The 27,446-nt window shown below is 41.1% G+C and overlaps 1 protein-coding gene across 1 annotated transcript in view; it reads left to right on the forward strand.

Moving 5' to 3' along the window:
• Positions 1-27,446, forward strand: part of tgfbr1b (transforming growth factor, beta receptor 1 b) — a 60,067-nt gene that overhangs the window by 13,899 nt on the left and 18,722 nt on the right. The window contains exons 2-6 of the mRNA XM_058623774.1: positions 18,561-18,809; positions 19,415-19,684; positions 20,143-20,373; positions 21,181-21,348; positions 22,811-22,967. Of these exons, the coding sequence (XP_058479757.1) occupies positions 18,561-18,809; positions 19,415-19,684; positions 20,143-20,373; positions 21,181-21,348; positions 22,811-22,967 (1,075 nt within the window). The remainder of the gene's footprint in view (positions 1-18,560; positions 18,810-19,414; positions 19,685-20,142; positions 20,374-21,180; positions 21,349-22,810; positions 22,968-27,446) is intronic.

The following is a 27,446-nucleotide window of genomic DNA, read 5'->3' on the forward strand; positions in this document are numbered from 1 at the left end:
ACCAGTCCCAATATGCTCGGCCATCCATACCTTCCTCTTTGTTTGGCAGGAACAAAAAGCTTCCTCGTCACTATTTCTTTCTCCGTGAAGATAGAGTCAGGTTGCATCATGGGCCGTGTGCTGTCATCGCTAAACGTTACAGTCGTGGCAGCTGCTTGCAAATAGCACTTGTCTTGAAATGATGGTGGAAAAGCTGAAACAATTCATCGATGAATTGATTATTAATTAATCTGCAACTACTAGCGTTTGAAGCCTTTTTCATGATTAAAACAAGATTTCCGATTGTTTAAGCTTCTTAAATGTGAGTATTTTCGTCATTTCTTTGCTCTGATGACAAAGAAATCATTAAAAGTGAATCATTTTGGTTTGTGGACAAAACAAGACATTTGAGAACATCATCATTTCAATCAACATTGTTTCAGGTTTTCTGATATTTTATGGACCAAACGATTCATCAAGAAAATAATCGACAGATTAATGGATTATGAAAATAATCGTTAGTTGCAGCTCTACTCCGAATGGAAGACACACACACACACACACACACACACACACACACACACACACACACACACATGCATATTGTACTGTGAGGAATGTGCCTTTACTTTCAGACCCCTGTGTAATCGTTGAGCCAGGTTTCCTGTCATGGACAGTGTCCTATGAGTGTTCAAACCACAGTTTGGTTTCTCTGTGTCGCTGAGCTTTCAGCTCCAGACTCGTCCTGCAAGGTCAAACCCTTCAGCTGAGCAGATAACTCCATGTTTTTGATTCTCTTTTCTTTTTTTGTGAGGGGGGGGGGGGGTTAATCTAAGACAGGGCAGTGGGCCCTCTTGCTCAATACACACAAACGCATGAAGAGAGCACATCTGGCATGGACAAAGAGCCGGCCATAATGGATCTGGCTGCCTGTGTGGGGGTAGGGTGGTGGGGGCCATGACCTATGGAAATGACTGAAAGCTCCCACAGACTCACATGCACACCATGTGGGGGCAGGTCACCATGTGGACGGTGAGATGAAGGTTCCTGAGTGAGTGTGAATAGATTTGCTTCCTTTGTGACTTTGTGACATTTGCACTTTTATGTTTTAAAATAACGCGTCTGTCGTTCACACCAAGCTTCTTTGGAAATTTGGAACTGAAGCCAACTCTTCTCAATGGAAACGGGTTTTTATTTTCCAACTGTAACGCTGAGCATTGTGGCTTATAAATAATATCATTGTTTATGATCTGTATTACATGCTTAAAATACAGTGTCTTGTCTCGTTTTTTAATTCCCATTTTCTCTACATGGTGTCATGAGTGATATGTCCATTTGTTTGCAATGCACCACACTCTAAGGCCTTATTGTCAAATCTTAATAACGTATTAACAGCCAATTGGAAACTAACTAAAAAGTCATAGAGAATCATGTAGCTGATGTAGCTGATGTAGCTGTGTGCTGCTCTGAAGGTCCAGCTGACCTCCAACAACATCATCATACATGAAAGGAAACACCTTTTGCATGTGACCTGCTTGGCATTTCCTGGAGTGGTTCCAGTCAGTAATTAAAGTTTTCCACCACAGGTCACATGTATGATGCTTTGGTTTGGTCAATGTGTCGCCCAAATCAGCAGTTGCCGTGGTTACTGTTAGTTGGCATCAGCTTCAGGTTAGCGGGAGGAGGTTACGTGAAGTCGTGCTACAATGGCTACAATCACAACACTGCTTTTTTCCGTAACTTTATTATTTCTTTTATTATAGTTTTGTTTCTGGTGCTTTCTGAAACTAAGCCGTTCAACTGCAGAGGAGAGGATGAGCTCTCTCTCTACACACGAGCATGCACGTGTCCGTTGTATGTGAAAGATCAGGTGTTTTTCAGTTCTGATTGCAGACATGCACAGAGCTAAAGTGTTGGACTGGGTGCAGATTGTCATTTATCAGAAAACGCAGCCGTGTTTCCACCACAAAGAAGCTAAAAATATGAAGCATAGTCTGGTCAAAATCTTATAATTATTATTATGCATGGGCATTTTATTTGATACATCTTTATTGTGCATAAATAAAATGACTGCACAGTTAGTCTATCAGAAAAAGTTCATGGTCTGGAAGACAGTAATCCTCGTGTTTATTAGAGGATGTTTTATTTAGAAGTTTTGTGTGGTCTCTTATCGTGGCCTTTTTTTTAAAAAACCTTGTCAGTTTGTGTTATTTTCACTTAATGGCAAACTCTCACTCGACAGCACTTTTCACTGTTGTCAGGTTCACAGGAATTCTGCTGCTGAAGAAATGAGGCTGTGATGTGAGGTGTGTGACAGATCAGTGGGGATGGTGTTTAATTCAGGAGTGTTGAAGGGTTTGAATCTTGCTCAAAGGGCCTAAAAGCAGCTTTTTGTGTCAGACTGACACAGACATGTCACCTTCCTCCAGAGGGAATGTTTTTCTCAGTACATGAAACTGCACCACATTTGCTTCCTTCATTGTAATGAGATCAACCTCATCCAGGCAGGTTTGCACCTGAGTTGAAATGATGTCACGGTTAGTCTCTGGCACATTGCCTTCAATTCTGAGATTCTGAGTCTCAGAGTGGTTGTTTGTTTGTCTTCTGGCCTTGTGATGGCGACCTGTCCAGGGTGTGATCCCCAACCTTCGCCCGATGACTAGAGCTGCAACTAACGATTATTTTCATAATCGATTAATCTGTCAATTATTTTCATGGTTAAACAATTAATCGGTTGTTCCATAAAATATCAGAAAACCTTAAAAAATGTTGATCGGCATTCGCCAAACCTGGAAATGATGATGTTGTTTGTTTTGTCCACAAACCTTTGTTCTCCAGAGCAAAGAAATGAAGAAAATACTCACATTTAAGAAGCTTAAACAATCGGAAATCTTGTTTAAATCATGAAAAAAGCTTCAAACCGATTCATCGATTATCAAAATAGTTGTAGATTAATTTAGTAATTGATTAATAATCGATTAAGAAGACATTAATCGTGTGTAAAACAACGTTATGGCAGTTTCATGCAGCCGACGCCGCCCATGCTGAGGATGTACTATAGTAATTAGTAATGGAAAAATATAATATATAATATAAGTAGTGTCGCGATGAGCTGGAACTGTATAGTGGAAAAGCTCCATAAGTAAACTGCTTACTCCCTGCACCAAAGTCTGTAGAGAAAGTAGGAGTTGTTGTTCTACTGCTGCCTCCATCAGTAAGTTCAAACAACAACAAGGCAGCAGTGCACCAGCTGCTCTCGTGTCCCTGTGAGCATGAAACGCTGATTGTCTCTTTGGACTTTGGTGCAGCAGAGTGAGCGGTCGTAAAAAGCTGCCTATCAACGTTCTTTTCGTTTCGCCTCTCTCTCTGGTGAATTGTTTGATTCTTAGTGGAACAACATTTTCGGGTACGATTCCAGTTGCGTGCGAAGCGACGCGGAGCAAATGGTTCCAACGGTGTCGTTGGTTAACTTTACAGCTTTTTTGCAGATTGGTTCAGTTTTATGTGTGTTGAATGTGTGCTGAACGACATAGAGCAGCACAGAGATGCTGCATAGCTGCACACTGATGTCACATGCAGTCATTTCCATCAGCTGTGGCATGAAATACCTGCAGTGAGGAGCAGAGGTGTGACCGTAGAGCTGCTCACTCTGTCACAACGCTCTCACACATGATTTTACAGGCAGTGTTTTCCCCACCTTTCCAAATGTGAAGAAGGCTTTTTTCTCCACTTGTTTTTCTCTTCAGGGTTCAGTTTCTTTCTGCCGTATTTGAACTGTTTCTCGTGTTCTGGCGATTTATAGAAATCAATTCTGTGTGACAGAGGGTTAACCTACATCCTTTTTCTCCTCCTCCTCCACACCCGAGCTCCAAGGTCTTTCCCTCTGCAGCACAAAAGATAAATGGCTGCTTATTAGAGCTGCAGCAATAACACGTAACAGGAAGTTGTGGCAGGTGACGCCATTGGCACTGAGGTTGCATGAATATACAATATTAGGCTCATTTTAGCAGATTGATAAAGTTTTAGGATCTTTTGTGGGCAATGTTGGCAATACATCTCACACCTGAGCGCAAGTTTGAAAAGATTTTAAAAAGGGTTTTATGAACTACTGTACATACATGCATGCATATGAACTAAATAAATAGGTCAGGGGTTTCATCTGTGGTTTTTAGACTCTCTGACATATGTGGTGCTGGCTGTGCACACTGTCTCAGGCTGGCTCTCAGTGAACACCTGTAATAAACCTGTAATAAACCTGTAATAAACCTCTCACTCCCGCCAGCGAAGTCTCTGAGTTCATATTTGCTAGTGACACAAACTCAAAACACGGCAGCATTAGACCAGCAGCTCTGTGTGTTCACGATTAAAGAACTTTGGTGCAGCAGAGTAAGTTTCCAGACTTCTGTTTCTGTTTAACCGTGAGATGAAGCTGCAGATATATTCTGAAGATCTGGTAGAATAACGGAGATGCATTTTATTAGGTGAACCTTTTAAGAAGCAAACATCACTGTTTCCCTTTGTGTCGGTCTGCTGGCAGCCATGTTTTCACTGAGGGCAAATCTTAATGTCTGCAGGAGGCTCTTGTATTTAAGTGAGTGAGTGAGTGAGTGCTCCAGCGACAGAGCGGCACAGTTGAGTGTGATGTGTTTTCTGCTCAGGTTGTGAAGTGAATCGGTCGTTCCTCCAATTACTCCCACAGTTGCTTCTTCAGCTAAGCCGGAAAGGTGCAGCGGTGAAAAGGGTCCCCTGTCAAACACTGTTTTGCTGCGCCATGTTTTTCACATTTTTCCATCCAGCTTTATGGACTCACTTTTAGTAAAGAAGCAGTTAACAGTTAAAAATAAAAGCTGTCTCAAAGGTGGTGTTCTACCTCCCAGGAGATCAGGCTCTCTGCTGACTGCAGGCCACTAGTTTTTCCTTGAAAGCCTTGTGTTTGCTTTTCTTCTCAAGTACACCAATATCAGGCTGTGCTGTAACTCTCTCTCTCTGCATGTGTGTGTGTGTGGGTACGTTCAACCAGAGGAAGCTTGTAACAGGTCACCTAAATCTTCTAGCCAACAAAAGTATGTGATTTTGTGGAATTCATAAAGAGAAAATAAATCACTGGGTGTGAATACTTTGCTCTGTGGTGGATTTAAAAATTAGATTTGTTAAGTTTTCAACACTGTCGCCATTATTTGACCTCACTTCACTTTCACTCCTCTGTACAATAGAAGGACAGAGTTTTTCAGTGTAGTTTATCACTTATTTGTTGAGAGTTTTTATTGTTGCAATAATTGTGAATGGGAAAATCTATACTGTTTACTTGACATGCAGTCCTAGTGATTTATTTTGAAGTACCACAAAGGGATCATATAAATGCACTGTGATCATGTGTAAATGGTAAATTAAGCATCATATTCTAGAAATTGCAAAAAGAAGAATTAGGAGTTGCCTTTGTTTATAGTTTATTATGCTATTGTTTTACTGTTCCGGCCCACTTGAGAACAAATCGTGCAGTCTGTGGCCCCTGAACTAAAGTGAGTTTGACACCCCTGGAATAGCCCATAGGAATTTGAGCTTCATCTAAGGCCTCATGACTTCACGTCACGTGTACTACAAAACACATTAAGCACAGACAATGCAAATGAAACCATAAAAACAAATTGCTTTGTACATTATAAAAGCTGAATGTAACTGCATCTGCGTGAGTGCATGTGTGACAGTTCTTGATTGTTATTGTCTTCATTACCTCTGGTTTTAAGTAGTTGCAGGTGCTTCAGTTGCGCCTTGAGGGCTCCATGTTCAATACCACATAAAACACATAAACACATAAAACTGATCCATTGTACTTTGTTAGTCCGACTAAGATTAGCTCGATTTTTGTGTTTACATGACATTAAGAAAAGTCAATGATTGTCTTTGTCCGACTAAAATTGGACTTTTAACATGGATGAAAACACAGTAATTGATAAAAAACAAATGAATTGAGTAAGAAGTGAGTCCAACGTTCGTCCAAAAGTTTGGCAGCAACAAAATGGAGCATTCCACAAACACCAGAGAGAAATTTATCAAAGATTCCATTGCTGTCAAGGACCTGGACAAGTTGTTTTGCACACTTCTTCTTTTGTCAAGGCCTTACCGATTAAAAGGGACTTTTGAGTGTTACTCCACAGCTCCTGTGACGTGATTAGTCAAGGCTTGTTGTTTTGTCTTTTAACTGTGGTTGAATGATTGCATAATAACCAGACACTCAAGAGATTCTATTATATAGAGAAGTTGTAACAATGTTGAGAGAGCTGGATGATCAGTGACCTCGTCCATGAAGGAGATAAATGTAAATGCTTTACAGCCATGATTTGAAATGTTGTGATTTGAAATAGAGTTACAGAGCTTCTGAACAATTCCCTGAATTTTATAATCCCCTGAGCTGTGAGTGAAGCATTTGTTTTCACCCAAAATACTGCTATTCAGCTAATAGACAATTAATATTTTACATGGAACAATTTTAAAGGTTTGTGGTTGAGCTTTTTTGCAGCCCTAGTTAGAAGTTGCCTGCGTCTTTAAATGTATGATGAACGCAGTGTTCGAGAGCTTGATGTTGACACATTGTTACACAGATGATATAAAATTGAGCCCATTATAAAATCTCTGAGCCGTTAATACTTTGTATAATTCATTTCTATTTCCCTGCGTTCTGAAAGTATGGTGGTAGCAGTAACTATGGTGACAGCGTTTTTGAATTTGGCAGTTAGCGCTGTCTCTGAACTCCTCACAACTGCTGCAGTGCTGAGTGTTGATCCCACTTACGACTTCCGATGTAAATGAAATGCAGCATTAATTCAATTTGCTGTACATTAGTGAATTTATTTAGCTCAGCATTAGCCACAGGTGAATTCTTAACAATTGCCTTCACTTGCAACTAACGATTATTTTCATAATCGATTCATCTGTCAATTATCTTCGAATGATTCAGTCTTTAATTATTTCTTTGTTATCTGGAGCAAAGAAACTAGAAAATATTCACATTTAAGATCCTGAAACAATCATGAAAAAAAGCTTCAAACCAATGAGACCATTATCAAATAGTTGACGAGTACTTAAGTAATCATTTAATAATCGGGTAATTGTTGACTTGACTGTGTTTTCTTGGTAACTGTAGCTGCAGATACGGTGTCTGCATTTTTTTATCTTTAATTTTAAAGATTCCAGTGAGGAGAATAGTGATGCTGAGTATTTATTGTCATCATGAAAAAAATTTATATATTCGCCAGCAATTTTGCATTTATGGTGGCGGCTGTATTTACACACCCAAGTTTTATTGTTTTATTCAAATGCATTAAATGCAAACGTCTGAATCAGTCGGAATCCTGCTGATATGATGACACAGAACTCCCTACAATCAGAAGCATTCCATCTTTGAGAGAGAATCCAGTTAAAGCCACCATACATCTTAGTGAATTATTGATAGAGACTTAATTGTATTCACCCCGCCTGTTTAAAAGCCTCGGGCTCTCTCGTGCGTCTCTTTGCCGTACACAAAGCAAACAGCCTGCACTGAGATATGATAATTAAAGTATCTCTGCTCAGACTAATCGAATGAATAAAGTGAAGCCAGAGAGAGGGAGACCCAGCTGGGGAAGGGTCATGTGAGGACAGCCCTCTTTAGAGCTATTCGGTTTCATCGCATTGTCTCTAGGCCAGGGAATAGTTCCCATGATGCATCTGTGCAGTCTGAAAATCATAACAACATTCCATGCTAAGCCAGCTCAGCCGCTAATCTACAGATTATGGGACTGGTTTTTAAACCATTGAAATAATGCATTATCATTTCTTTTTCATTTCACTTTTTTAGCATATTGGCACATGAGCAGATTGTAATGATATTATTGTAATACCTCTTTCAAGCTGGAAAAGGTTGCTTATTGGACCAAAGCTCTGCCCTGACATGAAAGCAGTCTGAAGCTGCAGAGTGAGTGTGAATGAGATGAGGCGGCAGCAGCAGCACAGTCGTGTTCATGTCTGTCTGGGAATCACAGGATAATAGCTCCACATCACTTTCTGACCAGTATCACAACCTTGAGTATCTACTGATACAAATATCACTCCAGTGCAAACATCCTACACCTTTTACACTACAAAGCTGTTCATGATTTTGTGCTGACGTATTTACCACGGCCATGTCCAGCTATTTCATACGCATCATTCTCGTCCCACGAAGAAGAGATATTTATTTACACATTAACAGTCTGTGAAGCATGATATATATCTGATGTATATATCATATATATACATATATATATGTGTATATGTATATATATGACTTTATTGTACATCACAATTAATATTAATATGTATCTGAGATGCAAAAAGTAAATTTCTTGCCTAAATGTAAGTTCAGATTGAATTTCGTACGTTGCCGTTCCTGCTTACATGACTCTCATTATTGTCAAGAGCGCCACCATGAGGAACAACACAGTCTGTTCAGACAGCCACATTTTTTTAATCAAAATATCTGCTTTGAATCAACTGTTGTATTTAATTTATTCACGTAACCAATAAGTTCCTTGAGATGGAAATCTGTTTCATTTGTATCCCATGAGTTTAGAATAGAAAATAATAACATTGACTGAAGGAAAAGAAGCTTTATTCACCTCGAACAGTGTTCACACATTATCGCATCGTTACCTTTTTCACGATAAGAAAACGCCGTGTTTCTGTGCATGTGTTTGCTCACATGCACTCACATGCACACACATGCACTCACATGCACACACATGCACACACATGCACACATGCACACACATGCACAGCCTGCTGGATTACGCTGAATTCATTTCACGCTCATCTCCTGAAAAACTGACTCTCACTGATTCCTTTACTCTATTTGTTCTTCTCATTCATCACAGCGCCTTCACTTCTATTGTTGCAAGAATGAAGAGGGGGGAGGGAGGGGGTCAGAGGAGGGGACGCCAGGAGGTGAAGATAAAAAAGGGGGTGAGGGATAGGGAATGTGACAGTGGGGGGAGGTAATTGTAGAGCGCACACTTGGTGGGGAAGAGAGGAGGGGTGGACAGAGGGGCAAATGTTGTTCAGTGTCTAACTGCTGACACGCAGCTTTGGTATTTATTGTTGCTTTGTTTCCCGGCTGTTACACAGCCAACAGTGCACAGTGTGTAAAGTGTAATGTGTAGTGATGGCATTGCATGGATGAGTGTGCTGGAAATGACAGGTGACGGCGCAGGTTGGTAAGACTCCAGCATGGACTGATCCTCTAGATGGCGCTACAGTTCATTTGCACACTTCACTTCCATCTTGACTCAAACATGAGACAACAAAGGAAATTTGGGCCACTTAACTAAAAAGTGATGTTTCCTTCATGAAGGAAACATGGATGAAAGACTAAACTCACTGTCTCCATGGAACTGTGTGTGAGCGTGAGTTTGGAACATGTACCAAAGAACGTCTGGATGGAGACACGTGACGGCACGTTGAATGCAGAGTTTGTAAGAAAGGTCTATATGTTCATGTGTATGAACAGTGACACACAGGAGGACGCCTGAGACCGGATGGAAAATGAATCCTGATTATCCTGATTAAAATAATTGGGATTCATGATCATTATTATTATTGCAATATTGTAAAGATATGTTTTAAAGTCTTAACTTGGCTCTGAAACAGTAGAATCACTTGACAGGAAGTTGGTAGTTTAAAGTGTACGTCTCAAAGTCTCTGGACAGTTAGAAAACTAAACCCAAAGCCAATTTGGATTTTACTGGATATTTAATTGAGTAATTAGAAATAAGCTTTGGATGGAAACTTGTCATGATTTGTGACTTTACAAATAAAACACAATACAATTTGAAGCGTTTAATAGTTCACTGAATAAAAGTGAAGCACGTTTTGCATCATTGGCTCAAACCTTTGATGGAAACTCGTCCTCATACAAAGACACACAAACAAATCAGCATTGAGATTCTGACAAATGTCACGTGACTAATGTCATGTCTCAAATCACAACAATCACTGTAAACTGTGTTTTTGACAGATGGGCCAGGCAGACACGGCTCGCCGTGGTCAGCTGACCGTTACTGTAGCCAGTCAGTTCCTCTCTCATCATCTGTGATGTATTGATTATTTGTTTGAAGGATTCCCACTGCTTGGTTTATGTGATAAAGTCGTCAGGAAAGACTCCAAAATCCTTCTCACTCGTGCGTTTGTTCCCTCTGTGGCAGCAGAGCATGTAGTCGCCTCCTGCTGCTTAAACTGGACCAAAGATTTAAGGCTGATTACCGTTTCAGAAGGGAAATTGTATCAGGTAGTGACAGAGAAACAGTTTTTGTTGTTTTTCTGTTCCTTCAGTTCGGGCGCTGAACGCTTGTCTTATCATACTACAAAAAGCATCTCAGAATTCTCTGGATTAGACTTAAAAAAATGAACATCAGACCTTCTTTCCCACTCTTCCCACTTCCACTCTCTCTTCAGTGTAATTTCACAGCCCGGTGAACTTTGTGGTTTGTGCTCAAAGGCTCATCCGGGCTTGTTGTTTGCTTTAGGACGCAGAGAAACTCAGATTGAGCATGTCAACAGCAGGATGTCAAACATACGATGACTCATGGTGGGTGGAGCCACAACCTGCCATTGACAGATAATGTGTGAGATGATGAGTACTGTTGTACACTTACTGATTCTATATTGATACTTTGGCCGCAATCAATATCCGTCATTTTTCAGGTGATATTTGTTTGTCATAAAGTCCTCAGGTCAAACTACCACGGCTCTCATAGCGTTTGATATCATTTGATATGGTTTCGATGTTGGATGTAAAGTTCACATTAGAACTGTAATTACCTGCTCAAAATGCAAACGCTGCCATCTCAGAAGTGCCTATTTATGCAGTACACCTTAGAGTCCAGCAGAGGGCGCGCATAAGGTATGTTTTAATATGACATTGAAGCTGTTGGAGCTTCCTCCTGTTGTCAATGATTTCCCATTGAGGAAATGTTTATTCCATCCTACTTTACTGAAGTGTTGCATTAACCCTGTTAGCAGCACTTTTTATTAATGCAGCTGTTATTAAAATGTTAAACTCAATTAAGTTGACAAACATTATTACATTTTAGATGACGAATGGAAAGTTGGAGCAGAGTGTTTATATCATCCCACTCTTTGTCATTAATACTCACTCAGACTGTTAATAATGTCACAATTATTACAATTGTTCATAAGGTAAAGGAAACTGTGACTTTATGTGTTGGGGGCAGCGGTGACGGCAGTGGGGGGGCAGCGGCATGCGCTCCCGGGGGTGGGATCAAATCTGTTGAACATCATTTTTGGATAAAGTGACAGCCCTATGTCACACAGGATGTCAGCCCCCTGGTGGTTAAGGTGACATGCTCGGCACGATTCACAAGCGGTCGGGTTAGAATCTTTTACTGGCACCGTTCAGGTCCGCGGTCCAAACCAAAGTCTAAATATCATTTGAAAAGTTGACTCGCGGAACATTTATTGTTCAGTTTAGTGCTGTTTTCTTTATTTTTTCCTTTCATGAAGGTGTTTTATTGTTTTTTAATTGTCAACATTGTTTTACATCATTTCACAGTTTTATTTATTCATTTTACAACCGTTTGCTGCCCATTTATCATTTCATGTCGCGTTATTGTGGCTGTTTGTGCAGGAAAAATAGAAGTTGAAGAGAAATAGACGGTTAACTCTCGTTTCTGTCGGCCAGATTGTAGAACAGCTGCATGCAGCAGATATCAGCTGTTATGGTTTCACATTAACAACACAGACTCAGCACAGGTTGCATATAATAGGCCAGTTAAAATGTGTGAAAAGTTGTTGTTTTTTTCTTCTGGATGTAAAATGGTCCGCGTGACAAATGACAGAAATGAGGAACAGCAACTCAGATTCAATCCACAGTTGCACAGAAACAATTTCACATATCTTTGAAGAATAGTCTGTCATGTGAAATGAGTTTGAACTTGATTGTCCACATTGTGTCACACACGTGTACAATGTATAACACGTTGATCTCTGCATTTAAATGTACAGTCTGTAATGTTCTAGTTTGAAGAGAAATGTGGGATCATGGGAACTGTTGTGCTGCTAAAGCTCTCCTGTAAAGTGCAGCAGCGTCAGCAGCAGAACAACAGCAACCAACATGAGTAGTTATGATCCATTATTGACAAAAATAAACACAAGACAACACACAGGCTAAGACGTATTTCCTTCCTCTCTGTGATTAAAACTTAAAGCCGAGATGATAAAGTGGATTACTTCATTAAAATGTAAAGATTTTCCATCCCTAACGTGGCTGTTGTGTAACTCTTACACACACCTTCACACTCCACATGAAAAATGAGCCAAAGCAGCCTTGGGAGCAGACTATTGGTGTGTGTTGTGTGTGTTTAGTCTGAGTGTGTGTGTGTGTGTGTGTGCGGCGTCATTCCAAGCAGCATCTCAGATTAGTCAACCGCATTCTGTCCGACCACATTGTAGGAGAGTCTGGCCTCGCTGTGTTTGTCTTCCTCTATCATATCAGACACGCTGTGTGTGTGTGTGTGTGTGTGTGTGTGTCAATGTCAACCTCGGTTCATATTTTAACATCATATCATCTGAATACGAGTCCTAAGTATCAACTCTATCAGATATGCAGGATTTAACTTAGACGCCCGGTGTTGTCAATAATGACGCTCGACCATGGAAGTCAGTCTTTTCTCTGCGATTTCTCTTCATGTAACCAAGGTTGTCTCATCTTTAATAATTAATAATTAATAATGACGTTTTAAAATGTTTGTGGAAAATGTCCATCATAATATTTAACATCTGAAAGTCTCGAACCCACATTCACATTAGAGCGGCGACTGTCGATGATTTTCATAATCGATTAATCGTCGAACCTGGAAATGATGATGTTCTCGTTTTGTCCACAAACCAAAATGATTCACTTTTAATGATTTCTTTGTTATCAGAGCAAAGAAATGAAGAAATGATTCACATTTAAGAAGCTTAAACAATCGGAAATCTTGTTTAAATCATGAAAAAAGCTTCAAACCGATGAATCGATTATCAAAATAGTTGTTGATTAATTTAGTAATCGATTAATAATCGATGAATCGTTTCAGCTCTAATTCACATTTATAAAAAGAACAGGGCAAGACACTCTTGAAATAAGACTTTATAAAGTAACTTCATAATAAAGTAACTAAATATATGAACACATAGTTTGGAAGATATTTATTTTCTTGTTTTATTTTAAACTTTCCTTTCTTTCCATAGGCGTACACAGAAAGCAGAACCTGGTGATTCTGTGTACATTGTAATGTTTACTTCTGTGGCAGTGTCACAGCGCCACATACAGGCCTCGCGTATGTACCGCTGCATTTAGATTGTTGAAACAATGTCGTGTTTGCAGAAACACTTTTAAGAACAAAAGAGAAAGTTGTTAATTTCACCTGAAGACGCCGTGTGACCTGTGTCCTGTGTCTAAGGCACCACAGCCACCGGCTCATATTGAACCCCCTTCACTTCTCATAATAACACACTGAGCGTTTATTGCTGTTGTTGAATGGTTTCATGCAGCTCTCATCCGTCCACCTTTAAGTCACTGAGTGAACCGTGTGACTAAATCACTCCGTCCTCATGTATCAGGTGTGTCTGTGTCTGTCAGGCGTGAACTCAAGCCTTTAATCTTGTTTAAATACGTGTTTAAATGTTTTCTTTCCTCCCAGAACAAAAATGCATCAGCCACTGAAAGGAAGATTAAAAACGGTCCAACCTCCACGGAGGACAAGTTTCAACCTGAGAGTCCTTGACATTTATATGCGAGAACACTTAAATAATTAATAGGTGCAAATGTTTCTGTCAATCAAGTCATGATAGAAAAGGTCCAGTATTTGTGTATCATGTTCAAACGGCATTTAGATTTTTAATTTAAAAATAGCACCAGCTGCAGCTTGTGTTTAGCTCTTAGAATAATAAGTGATCAGGTTCATCTCGTTCCAGATGAGACGGTCCTCAGATGTCTTCCAGACCTGTAGCCCTGATGAAACCTGGTGACCGTGTCACTTTGGTTCCAGTTTAGTTGTTTTTCCCGTCATGTGACAAATTCTAATCACAGCCAGACATCTCAAGAGACAAGTAATCCTCATAGTCTGGAAGCATCGTGAGCAACAAGTCGCTGCAGGCAGAAACTACACACTCATCATCATCATCATCATCGTCATCATCATTATTGTTATTATTATTATTATTATTACATACTCTCTGGGCTCTTCTTGATTCAGTAAGTTTGTTTCGTCAGAGCGCTGATGATCAGTTTAACTGATCCTTTCACTTCTGTGGTTTGTTTGTCTTCATTAAAGAGACAGTTGAGGTGTTTTCATGTGTGTGACGTTACTACAGCTGCACGGTTTGATCCTCGTTTGATCCTCGTCATTGCGCTGTGCAGTTATGTGCAGTTATGTGCAGTTATGTGCAGTTATGTGCAGTTATGTGCAGTTATGTGCAGATGGAATTCTCTCTAATTGGCCTTTTAAACTTCAGGAGTCCTGTGAAGTGAAGGCGCCGCCCCCAGGGAACGGGGCTGAGAGCATGTCATCTGCATTAGATTTGGGTTGTTCCATAAAAGCATTTTGTTTGTGTGGAGGCTTTGAAATGTAAATCTCTGCAGGTGACTGCTTTTTAATAAAAATATAATAATAATAAATAATAAGAAGAATAAAAATCCTCCTCAAACTCTGCTAACCAGAAACCACCGTCTGTATCTCCAGTCTTCCATGTGGTTTGCATTTCCTCATCTTCACACTTCACACCAACATTCAGCTCAGCTGTAAACCACAGCGTGCACGTCCTCACGGGCAGTGTGTCACAGCTTGATCCCTATCTTCATAAACCAGTATCATCCTCTGTATTCTCACTTAGTAACCAAGGAAAATGGCAGCGTCACAGGCCGACATGCTCTCATGCCCGAGCTGGAACTCTTCTCTGGGTTCTGTCCACAAACCAAAGACATTCACTTTAGTGTCCATGGGGACAAACACACCCATTTATGACGAGAAAATAGTTTAGGGTTAAATAAGTAAGTGATGAATCAATGAATGTTTGCAGCCCTTCGGCTGTTTGTGTTTTTACACCAGTGGAAAAGAAACTATAGTTTTAGAGAATGAAACCACAACACGGAACTGTTTTTACTGTTTTTACCTACGAAAGTGAGCGTGGGCATCTGCATCGTCACGTATGCAGCCTGAGAAATAAGTTTATCAGTGTAACAACACTTTGGGCTTAGAAATGACATGTGGGGCAGAATGCCCGTCCCTCATGTCTTTTAACACTAATATCATAATGGACATTAACTCTCAGTAGTGACAGAGTGTCTTCCACTGGAGGGAAATAATACTGTGATATACAAGGTTTATAGACCAGGGTATGATTTTTAGTCTGTATCTGTATCACAAAAGCCCACACACACTGAATGTTGGACTCACAATGTTTTATGTTAGTGTGCACCAGCATCTACAGTAACGTGTGACAGGAAAAACACACACACACACACACTGTTTCAATTTCTCATACCTTGCTGAAATGTTTGTCTGTCTGTCTGTCTGTCTGTGTGTGTGTGTGTGTGTGTGTGTGTACTTATCTTAATGATCTGATGTTGAGTCATAGGAGACAGTCAGCTGGCTTTTATTTAGCCGTCCCCTGTCTGTTGCTGTCTGACCTTTTATAATCTATCCTCCTCCTGGGAGGACACAGCCTGCAGCACACACACACACACACAGACAGTTGCATGTTGTTATTTACTCTCCTCCCTGTCTGTCTGTCTGTCTGTCTGTCTGTCTGTCTGTCTGTGTCTGGACAGCCGACTCGTCCACTGAAAGGTGCACATGTTAAAACATTTGTTCAGGTGAACGTAACATTGTGAAGACTTTTACTGGCGTTTACTTGACTTATTTATAAAAGATGAAGCAACGCGGGGCAGATTTCACACTCACTTTACACCACACACTGTTCATTATTCAAGACTCTTTACTTCAAAGGTGTGTCGTGTTGCTTAAAACTGTCCAGTGATGCATGAAGTGTCACCGAGCTGCATCACGGCGGCAGACTGTGAGCTCTACGTGTGCTGTGCTGGGGGCAAGGACAAGAGGAGAGAGACAGACAGGGAGAGAGAGAGACAGACAGACAGGGAGAGAGAGACAGACAGGGAGAGAGAGAGACAGACAGGGAGGGAGAGAGAGAGACAGGGAGGGGGAATGACCTAGTTTCCTCGTAGCATTCCATAACGGCACAGCTACTGTTCTGAAGCCTCTGGGACTGAGAAGCACATTCCTCCTCGTCTTATTGTCTGGCCTGCGACTCCCCGGTGGTCAGAGGTGATTAAAGACGCTCCGGGCTGCGGCTGCAGCGTCGTTATAGGAACTCAGGAAAACAGTAACGATCAGACGCCACGAGTTCAGCAGGAAAAGTCAATCTAGTCACATTTCAAGTCCTTAATGGACAAATCACTATGGGACCCACAGATGTGTCGCACGACTTTTAAATGAACCTATAATATATTCATCACACACGTCATGGAAATAATTTGTTTACCAATCAAACATTATATTACGTTTCACACAAGTGGCTGTACATTACACACAAGTTCATTTATATCTTATATCTTTTAGATCTGTACAAAGTGGGTCCCCTAAGTCTGGGAAACATTGCATTGGAGCATCACACGCCTGCTCCTGGTATCTAGGTTTTGTCCCAGCTGAGTGTTAATAGCCCCATTTGGACTCTGATATGCTGCATTTAATGATTGGCTTTAATTAGCAGTACACAAGCTAATGGAGGTTAGCCCTAGGGCCTGTTGTGCAATTATGTCCTCAAATGTCCTCAAATGTCCTCAAATGTCCTCACACGGACTCTGCACACAGATCTGGGATCTGTCAAATTTCAGTTTTGACAACTTAATATTAAAGATTAAGAGTTGAACGTTTGGCAACATTGTTATATCAAACGCAGAGGGAAAATGAAACAGCCCAAAATAAACGATCTAATGCATCATATATCAACCATCAGCTGCCCTGGTTCTCAACATCAGAATTAGGTGTAGAAAAACTAATGTAGCTCCAGCTCTAATTTGACCCCCGATGACCCCGGGGACACAAACATATATTCAGCACTGGACACTGCTCTATGTCCATGTGTGTGTGTGTGTGTGTGTGTGTGTGTGAGTGGGTGCAACGTAAAGGACACGTCTTTCAGTTCCAGTCACAGATTATTTCTTTTTTTAGGAAGTGAAAGACTCTGCAGACAGTCTGAGTCTTTGTCTGTTTGTTATGTCATGTGCTCGCCAGCTGTACTGCAGCTGAGTGTGTTTGTGAAAGTTGGTTTGCCTTTTCCCGTCTGTCTGTCTGTCTGTCTGTCTGTCTCACAGAGCACTGAGTCACAGAGACAGGGCAGCTTCAGAAGAAAATGTGTGAGTGTGTGTGTGTGTGTGTGTGAGTATAAAGTGATTGCAATGATGTAACATCTCACATTCCCTTCTTGAGAATTTCTTCCTAAAAAAAAACACACACACACACACACACACAGCAGTGGAATCATTTTTCTTAACAGTGTTGCAAAGTGTTGCCCATTCAAATGAAATCTCAGGGTTTTGTACTTCATACTCCGTAAGGCAGAGAAAAACAAAGAAACCCAACAGATCACACAATGAGCTTCTGCCTCAGCCGGTTGAGGTGAAAGGAAAAGAAATGGCGGACAGAGTAGAGGTGGAGACAGCAGAGAGGGACCAGGATGGTTCAGTGTTTAAATAAAGATAAGTAGGTCATTCACTGACCTAAATAGTCGCGCAGGAGCATATTTATTTGAGAGCTTGGTGATATAGACAGGAGCGAGGCCATTTAACGCTTTTGAAAGTGAGTAAGCCATTTTTAAAATCAACACAGAAACTAAAGGGGAACTGCAGTCATGTGCTCAAAATGTACAAAAGTAAATTCAGTAAAATATAAAAACTGCAGTTTTAACTCCAGTTAAAACGAGTGAAGCACAGAAGTGTAATGCATTTCAGGGAATTGTTAGAAAGACGAAAACGTCTCAGTCATTTCGTCTGTGTAGATGCATGAGACGGCGCAACAGTGTCATTTTCTCTTACAAATCAGTAATCTGGAAATAAATAGATGTCAAAAGCTTAGAGAGGGAGACACAAATCAATCTGAGAGGGATGAGTTCCTCTTTTGTGAGTCCATGTGTGTCTGTGTCTGTGTTGGGTTAGAGTAACGTCTGTTTCCCTGCTCTCACATTTGATATTGTATCAATACTGGTAGAAGTACTTTGAAAATGGTACTCTAAAGGTACAATTTTGGTTATTCTGGCTCTCTGTTGAATATATCTGTCTGGGCTCTGACTGCAGCTCTGAAAACTCCATAACTGTTTCTGGTTCAGCCAAAATGCCAAATGTGAAGGAGACGCACGTTTGAAATGGACATGACATTCATGGTCACGTTTGATCTCATCTGATGTGACATTTGGAGCCTCAGTTGTAACCTGCTGTCCTCTCCTCCTCTGTCCTCTGTCCTCTGTCCTCTCCTCGTCTGTCCTCCCTCCTCCAGCCCTCCAGTGTTACTGTGACCGCTGCAGCGCCAATTCCAGCTGCACGACAGATGGCGTCTGTTTCGTGGCCATCCGTAAGCTGAGCAGTCGACCCATCACGGAGCAGCGTCAGTGCATACACGAATACGAACTGATCCCACGAGACCGGCCCTTCATCTGTGCGCCGTCAGTCAAAGATGACACCAGCATTTACCCCATGTGCTGCACCACGGACTACTGCAACAAAGAGCCCAACATCGAAATCCCTGGTAAGAACACACACACACACACACACACACTTGTGTTGATGTACATGAATTGTGCGTCATTAACCACAGAACAGGTAGTTTGTATTCAGCGTCCAGGTGCGTGTTTCTTCCCCTCTTTGTGACGGAGATGATCATTTGCTGCATTTGGCAACCCTGACATCGTGTCATGGCCCCTAAATATTGTATTTTTCTTTGCTTGATAGAAAAAGAGTCTCTTTTTCTCAGACTTAGAGTGGAGTATCTAGAGCTTGTTGTGTCAGACTGTGTTATTGAAGTCATAAATAAAGTGATTCAAACGATGTACATACAATAAAATATGTTGTATATGTATAATATATATATATATATATATATATAATATCTAAGTTTAAAACAGAAGCCACACAAACTTAACGTAAATCCAAAGATTGACATTCATCTCAGCAGATGGTTTGACGGCTCATGTCTCTTTATTCCTTCCGTCAGTATGTTCCATATTAATCCATATTAATCTTTCTATAATGTGTTTCTTTGTTAATCTCAGTTAATCTGATATGTGCTCACGGGTCATGTCTGAGGTTCAGAGCTGATCTAATCTGTGCGTTCATCTGCTTTCTGTTCTGCAGTCCCCACGACGAAGCCTTCTCCTCTGGGCCCCGTGGCCCTTGCAGCGGTGATCGCGGGCCCCGTGTGTGTGCTCTGCCTGCTGCTTGTTGTGGCCTTTTATGTGTGTCACAGCCAAAGGGGCCTGGGAGCCGGGGGCGCCGGTGCCCACCATCACCACCACCACCGAGTGCCCAATGAAGAGGACCCCTCCATGGATCATCCCTTCATCACTGTCGGAACAACCCTGAAGGACCTCATCTATGATATGACCACCTCTGGATCTGGATCAGGTTAGTCCTTTAGGGTTTGCCACAGTGGATCATCTGCCTCTGTTTCGCTCTATCCCCTTTGTCCTCTTCTGTCCTCTTCTGTCCTCTTCTGTCCTCTGTCCTCATGTCCTCCACAAGACCCACTCTACAGTCTGGATGTATGAAACTACAGTGTATGAATGTGTCTCCACTGAGGTTTTATCAATATTAATTATATTAATATTAATAATACACCGTAGTCCATATTAAAACACAAAAACTCAGTGTTGATGCTGTGAAAAAGATTCTAAGTAAACAGGTGGCGATATAACTGGAACTGTGCAAAGCCTTGTTGGCCAATTAGAAGATGGATAGAATAAGCATCACTTCCTGTTTCAGTACACAAACAAAAAAATAAATAAAAAATACAGAATATTTTTCATAAACAGGAAACATGTTGTTGGTCAACACATTCCTTTCAACTTTACACCTTTCCTCAGGTCTGCCGCTGCTGGTGCAGAGGACCATCGCCAGGACCATCATCCTCCAGGAGAGCATTGGTAAAGGGCGTTTCGGGGAGGTGTGGAGGGGCAAGTGGCGTGGTGAGGAGGTGGCAGTGAAGATCTTTTCATCCCGGGAGGAGCGCTCCTGGTTCCGCGAGGCTGAGATCTACCAGACCGTGATGCTGAGACATGAGAACATCCTGGGCTTCATTGCCGCGGACAACAAAGGTGAGACGAGTGCTCCGGAAGAGAAACTGGAAAACTGCATGAAGTATTTTAAATCGTGTATTTTGCTGTAGAGACAGAGTCAGGGTCAGCACATAGTGAGGAGGAGGAGGAGGAGAATAGTAATCAGAGCAGAGCTAACGTGAAGGAGCATCAATGATGGATCACCAAGAAATTTTTTTACGCTTGTGATAAAAAAGCCGCCATCAAAGTCAAACCTATCATCTATTAACAGTGCAAATTAAATCTTCACATCATTCTGAGCTTGTCATTTGGAAACGACAGCGTGGGCCCATGTGAACTCTGTCAAAGCAGAGATGACGATCAGCTGAAGGTGAAAGATGTGCAGTACAGGAGAGTAACAGGTCACTCACTCACTCACACACCCACTCACACACCCACACACATAGACACATTGAAACTTTATATAGAACGTATATATATATATATATATATACACACATATATAAGTTTTAAGAGTGGAACCAGGTCAACTAACGACTAAATGAGTCCTGACCATGAAATATTGTGTCTGAGTGACGAGTACTCACCTTTCATTCTACTGCAGCACTCACACAATAATTGGTGGCAAAATATGAGCAGTCAGACAGAGACGGGTGAGACAGGTGATGGAAGAGAAGAAAGTGGTACATAATGACATATTGTGAGCATTCCGTGAGATTGGTAATGGTAATGGCTTCTTCCTGGAAAAAGGACAGATGCACTTTTGTCTTGAACTCATCTCCTCACTCATCATCGTCATCGTCGTCTGGTCTGGTCTGGTCTGGTCTGGTGTGTGTGTGTGTGTAGATAATGGGACGTGGACTCAGCTGTGGCTGGTGTCGGACTACCACGAACACGGCTCTCTGTTTGATTACCTGAATCGCTACACCGTCACCGTGGAGGGCATGATCAAACTGTCGCTGTCCACAGCCAGCGGCCTCGCTCACCTGCACATGGAGATAGTCGGCACACAAGGTGAGACACATGTAGTATTATTATTGTTTTTTAACTTCATTTGATCATGTCGCTTTCAGAAAAGGGAAAATGTTGTTTAAGAGGAAAAGAGGAAAAAAAACAAGAACGATATTAATTGCAATTATACGGTTCAAATTAAAGTTATTACTTATTAAATAAGTTAAAAAATATATTATTTTATTATTTTTTTATTTAATAAATCTGCAAAACTGTGTTGTCAATTTCCATAATTAATAGTAAAGCATCACATGTTACACTCTTGTCTCCAAATGCAAGAATCAGAAAATCTCAAAGTGCTTAATTAAGTTAACCCAAGCTTACTTTTCTAAAGCAGAGCTCACAGGAGCCATTTATTTAGCATGTTCCTTCTTTTTCCTTCAAATCCAAGGTGAGAACATCCATTATGGCTGGAGAATTATCAGTTAGTGACATTTCTAGACTTGTATGGCTGCACAGAGAGAGAGAGACTCCTTCTGTTTACAAACAGTGTTTTTCCACTCGACTCTAGTTTATGTTAATTTGCTTTTCCTTTAGCGATAAAACCTGATATTTTGATTTTAGTACCTGCTCAGGCGAGCTGAGCCCATACTATGGACGACGTCGTCAGACTGTCGTCACAGGAAGAGGCAAAAGAATCACAGTGAACAATGTTGAACTGTAGATCAGTCAAAAAGATTTAACAATCCTGAAAACGTGGGTTAATCTCCAACATTTAGCAAAGGAAAAGTCTAAAATCTCTTGATTTGACAGAGTCTGGTGTATTTAGCACTATTTAACACTCCTGAAAGCCTGGGATCATGAGCTCAGTGACTGTGTCTAATGGAGTCTGAAGTACTGAGTACTGATTCTAATGATTCAGTACATCGAAAATAAGCACTTTACATGTTTCATGCAGCCGTGCTGTGATGGCTCCGCCCACGTTGAGTAGGTACTACACTGGAATGAAAAATCAACCAAAGCATGTAGAGGCGAGGTGAGCCGATGTGGTTCTATGTCGTCTTAGAAGTCAACCTTTGCTGCTGTTTACTCTTCAGAGAGAGTGGATGTTTGTGTCATCTGAACTGACTCGCTGAAGTCTTCCACAGCCTGATAGAAAATGTAAAGTCACACAAACAAACTGCATTTTTGACTTGTTTTCCTTTTATTCTTTCACTACTCGACAAATGAAAAATGTGTTAACACGACTCGAGAGTCGACTTCAGATTCCTGTGTATTTGTTGTATTTGTTGTTGAAGCTTTTAAAAGCCACTCGTCTAACATCCACACATGTGCAGCTCACACCTGCACAACTGAATGTTACGTACACAGAGGACTCAAATATCGGCCTCTCCCTCCACTGTATTTGATTTCCAATATGCATTTTTAAAATGGTGTAAAATAAAGAAGAGAAAAAGCGATGCAAAGTAAACACACAGCTGAGTTTGTCATGGTTTTTATTGTGCACATTTCTCTGGGTCTGCAGGTAAGCCCGCTATCGCCCACAGAGACCTGAAGTCAAAGAACATCCTGGTGAAGAAGAACGGGACGTGTTGCATCGCTGACCTGGGTCTAGCTGTCCGACACGACTCTGCCACCGACACCATCGACATCGCTCCAAACCACAGAGTGGGAACCAAAAGGTACATTTACTGTTTTATTAAGCAGATATTCACAGTTATTTCAGCAGGAGCAGGTTAGGGAAGTTCTTTGGCCTGTCTGTCTGTCTGTCTGTCTGTCTGTCTGTCTGTCTCTGCCTCGCTGTGTGGGCAGGTGTCGTCTCGCTGCGTGACACGAGCTTCACTACGAGTCACGGCAGTGAAGTGGGCTCGTAAATAAAGATGTTGGGCCGTTGGTGTGGCCACACTTATTCTTCAAGAGGTGACTCTATTTCAACGCTCAAGGTTATCTGGGTTTCAGCTGCACTTCAGATAAATCATGTGTGACTATAGCGAGTGTTTGCTGCTTCCTTCATGTGCAGCTCAAGGACATTTGAGAAGAAAAAGAGTTTTGTGAGCATTTTTCAGTCCTAAAGCACGTCTTCATGACAGTGAAGCGTCCATGTTGACAACATTCTGTTGGATGTTGTGCTACGTTGTTTACTCTGCAGTCATCACGGGGAAGAGTGTCCCACACTGTGGGCTCACTCACATACTGATGCCTGTTAATGGTTCTACTCTTAATTCAAAAAATGTGGGGTTCTATTAGAAACTACTTATCCCGATGTAAATACCTGGAACTTATAGTGTACACAGCAAAAATAAAGTAATTAGCCTCAGTCTTCCAATTTCTTTGGAGGAGTCTGTAAATGTGGAAATCAGCGGATCTAATGTATTATGTTCACAGTCAAAAAAGGTAAATAAAGTGAGTTTTTGCTGTAATGTATTATAAAGTACTCACAGGCTAATCCTCAAATTGAAGTAATTGACGGGAGAAGAACGTGGTATTGGTGCATCCCTAGTTACAAGGTCACTACAGGTAAAGAGGGTAACATACAAATACAACGAGTGGTGACACACTCACACACAACAAGATTCACAATTTGAACCTAATGTTCAAGACCATTAACTTCAGGATAATGTTTCCTGTAGCTAGAAACCAAGCTGTTGAATGTGAGTTCTTTTGTAACCAGTAGAGTCACCTCTGCTTCCATATATCCTCACATTCAATGAGCGACTGAAGGGAAATGTGTAGCGACTAACTCAGCAACACAAGGACTTGTAACTTCCGTCCTGTAGAAACAGTCAAAACATCTTTTCATGTCATGTTCTCAGTTTTTGGGCTAAATTAGTATCAATATGAGCAGTATCAACACTGGTGTCTTCACAATACTCATCCCTACATCAGTCTGTGATTCAGCGCTCAGCTGAAACGACGTGGGAGTGATTTGATGAATAGTTAATTTAATATCGTCCGCGTCAATACAAGACATTTTAATATTTAGCCTTTGGTTATGAATCGTTTTCACCGTCTTCTGACACTTATGATCCAAATGACTGAAGGTTCACTGTGCAGGATTTAGTTGTAATCTTTGTTTCTTTAGATTGAGTGTTAGATGCTCCCGTCTGCAGATAGTCCTGATCCTGCACACTCAAACAAGGCCCCGTCACCTTGTCAGGATAATTCAGAGATTCCCACAAACTCTGGTGAATGTCCAGATGTGCAGTTAACGTCAGGATTAACATTCTATAAAACTGAATCAGAGATGAGATTAGCAGATTACCGCAGGCTCATCTCTGATTCAGAGCTCATCCTAAATTGCTGCTGCTGCTGCCTCCAGACTGGGGAACTTCCACTTCGTCTACTACGTCTCTATTTACTCCTCGGGCTTTCATGAATATTCAAATAAACCTCAACTATTTTGTTAATTGATTAATTACTTCCTTTTTTTTCATGGTTCCTGAGATTTGGTGTTTTAAGCAAACTGGCGACGCATCAACAACAAAGATTTGCATCAAATTTTATTCGTGGATTATGTTGACAAATGGTTGCCGCACATGTTTCACATGTTCTTTTGTGTTCGAGGTGCGTTCTGTGGCAGCGTTACAGCGCCACATATAGGCCGCGCGTATATACTGCAGCATTTAGAGTTTTGGGGGGTTTCATGTGAATGAAGACATTTGTTGAGAGCGATAATGTAGAGAAAGATCTGTGGTCTCTGTGTTGACGTGTCTATCTGCAGGATTAGAGGAGGAGCGGTGCACTGAGGCCGTGGCAGCTCCTCTTCCTCCCTACTGTGATAGCAGCGCAGCCTTTTCTCCATTTTTGATCTTGTTTATGTCTTCCTCCCGCCTCCTTGTCTGTGCAGTGGTTTGATGCGGCGGCTGGATTTCTTTGCCACTATATCATGCAGTAAGCCTCGGGTCATTGGAGACAGAAGCTCTGGCCTTGGTAGAAATCCGTGTTACATACTGATGATTTGAATTCAGTAGAGTTTTTAAACTTTCTATGTGTTAAGTTTTTGTGAAATGTTTCTAGAATCTGTTTATAGCATCAATCCTTTTGACTATGCTGCTTTCTGACTGTTTAGATACTAAAGCATTGTCTCACGGTGAGATTCTGCTGTTTGTACCTGGGGCACTAATATTCCACGCTTCTTCTTCTTCTTCTTCTTCTTCTTCTTCTTCTTCTTCTTCTTCTTCTTCTTCTTCTTCTTCTTCTTCTTCTTCTTCTTCTTCTTCTTCTTCTTCTTCTTCTTCTTCTTCTTCTTCTTCTTCTTCTTCTTCTTCTTCTTCTTCTTCGTGCAGTTTGATCTCTTTCCTTTTTCTTTTTTTTTAACACTGTTATCAGCAACTTAAACCTTGTTCACTCTGCACAGTTTTCAGCCTGATCATCAACACTGCCAAGTTTTTCTCTGCATGCAGGAAATTAAATCTGAGTCTATGATTGATCACCACCCCCCCAACCAATCAGAGAGCAGGACAGGGCGTGATAAAAACTGAATGTATTGTGTGTTAAAACCATCCATCAACATCACTCTCTTTTCCTTGAGTTACTAATCAATGCTTTAGTGTTAAATCCAGTAAATCCACATTTACAGTTTGTATTATTTGACTTGAACTTGTTTGGATGTTTGTTAAAGACAGTAACAGCTGGAGCTGAGCATCATGTGCATCATGACGACAAACACCTGAATCCTCTGTGTACTAAAGGACACAAACTAAACTAATACATCTAAAAAGAACAAAAACAACTTTTAAACAGAGTAAAGAAACAAATGAATATTGTTTAATGTCAATAACCAGAAGTCAGTCATAATAAAAACACATCATTGATATTCTGAATGACTTTATTAAATTGTAAAGACTAAACTCTAGTCACACTAGCTTTGACTGGGATGACCTCTTGACCCTCTCTGTTGTTCCCCAGCTTCACTTCACCTAAAAGAAAGTTTAAAAGTTGCCATTTGACTAAAACCTACATCTAGAACCTAGAATAAAACCAGAGGAAGTTTCATTAAAAAACACGAGTCAACAGGTTAAAAAGAAAAACACAGCCAGCCTGGAAAAATGTCAAATAGCTGCTCCTTTAAAAAAAATAAAATAAGAAGACGGACGCGTGTGCTCAACAGTTGCACTGCATTAGAAAAAGACTCTTTAAAGGTACAATGTGTATTTGTGTATATCGGACTTTTCTTGTCCAGACCCCATCCAGGAAACTGGGAGCTGCATGGTGCAGGAACAGCAGCAGCAGCAGCTGTGTTTGCAACACGAAGGCAGTTGTTTGAGGTGAAGTCCTTGATTTTCTTGACTGAATCTCCAGGTGCTTAGCGGTAGAATCCACTGAAACGTCTTCACGGTATTCTCAGCTCTAGTCCAATTGCATGTGTCATGTGTCACTTCTGCTCCGCCTCCTCCGTCGTGACATATAACGTGAGGATATTGCCAAAGACATGAAAACAAAACACTGTTATACTGAGAAATCAGCATTGTGTAAACTCATTTGACATTGGTGTGTATGTAGCAGACGCAGTGATAGCATTTTATCAGGTTTTCATAGTTCTAGTTCAGACTGAGCTGATATGTTTGAGGATGAACAAAGATCTCCAGGTTACCATGGCTACTAGCTACTGTCACATCTGGTGAAGGAGCACAGAACACATCCAGCACTATTTGTTACTCCAAATGCCAATCGACCTGCGACAGTTCATACCTGTGCTCAGTGTTCAGCATCAGCATCAGCATCTCACTCGTCTGTGAGAATCTTTCTGCACAGCGTAGCACGTGATTCTGCAGAGAGAAACATTCAAATGACAAAAACACATGTTTGAGTGTAAGGAACTCCTCTGTGTTGACTCTCTGAATCCTCACCCGTGCTGTTGTCTGTATTCTTGCTGCTCCAGGTTTCTGTGGACAGAGGTTGTTTTTTGCTGCGTGAAAGTAAAAAAAAGACCAAAAGAATCCTGTTCTGATTATAAAGAGTCGGTTACAGACTCTTTCCAGACTTTGCTGGTCTTGATAAATGTTGATAAACAGTGGGAGACGGTTCGAGTTCGATTCTTTTACGCCGCAGTTTAATGTCCAGAACATCAGGGTAAGGGGCGGAGCCTGGCTTGAGTATTGTCACCTGGTCTCTTTATGGAATCTGCATTCTCACATACTGTCACACTCCTTCAGACAGTT

The sequence above is a fragment of the Solea solea genome, chromosome 1 (genome assembly GCF_958295425.1).
Source record: "Solea solea chromosome 1, fSolSol10.1, whole genome shotgun sequence".
NCBI lineage: Eukaryota > Metazoa > Chordata > Actinopteri > Pleuronectiformes > Soleidae > Solea > Solea solea.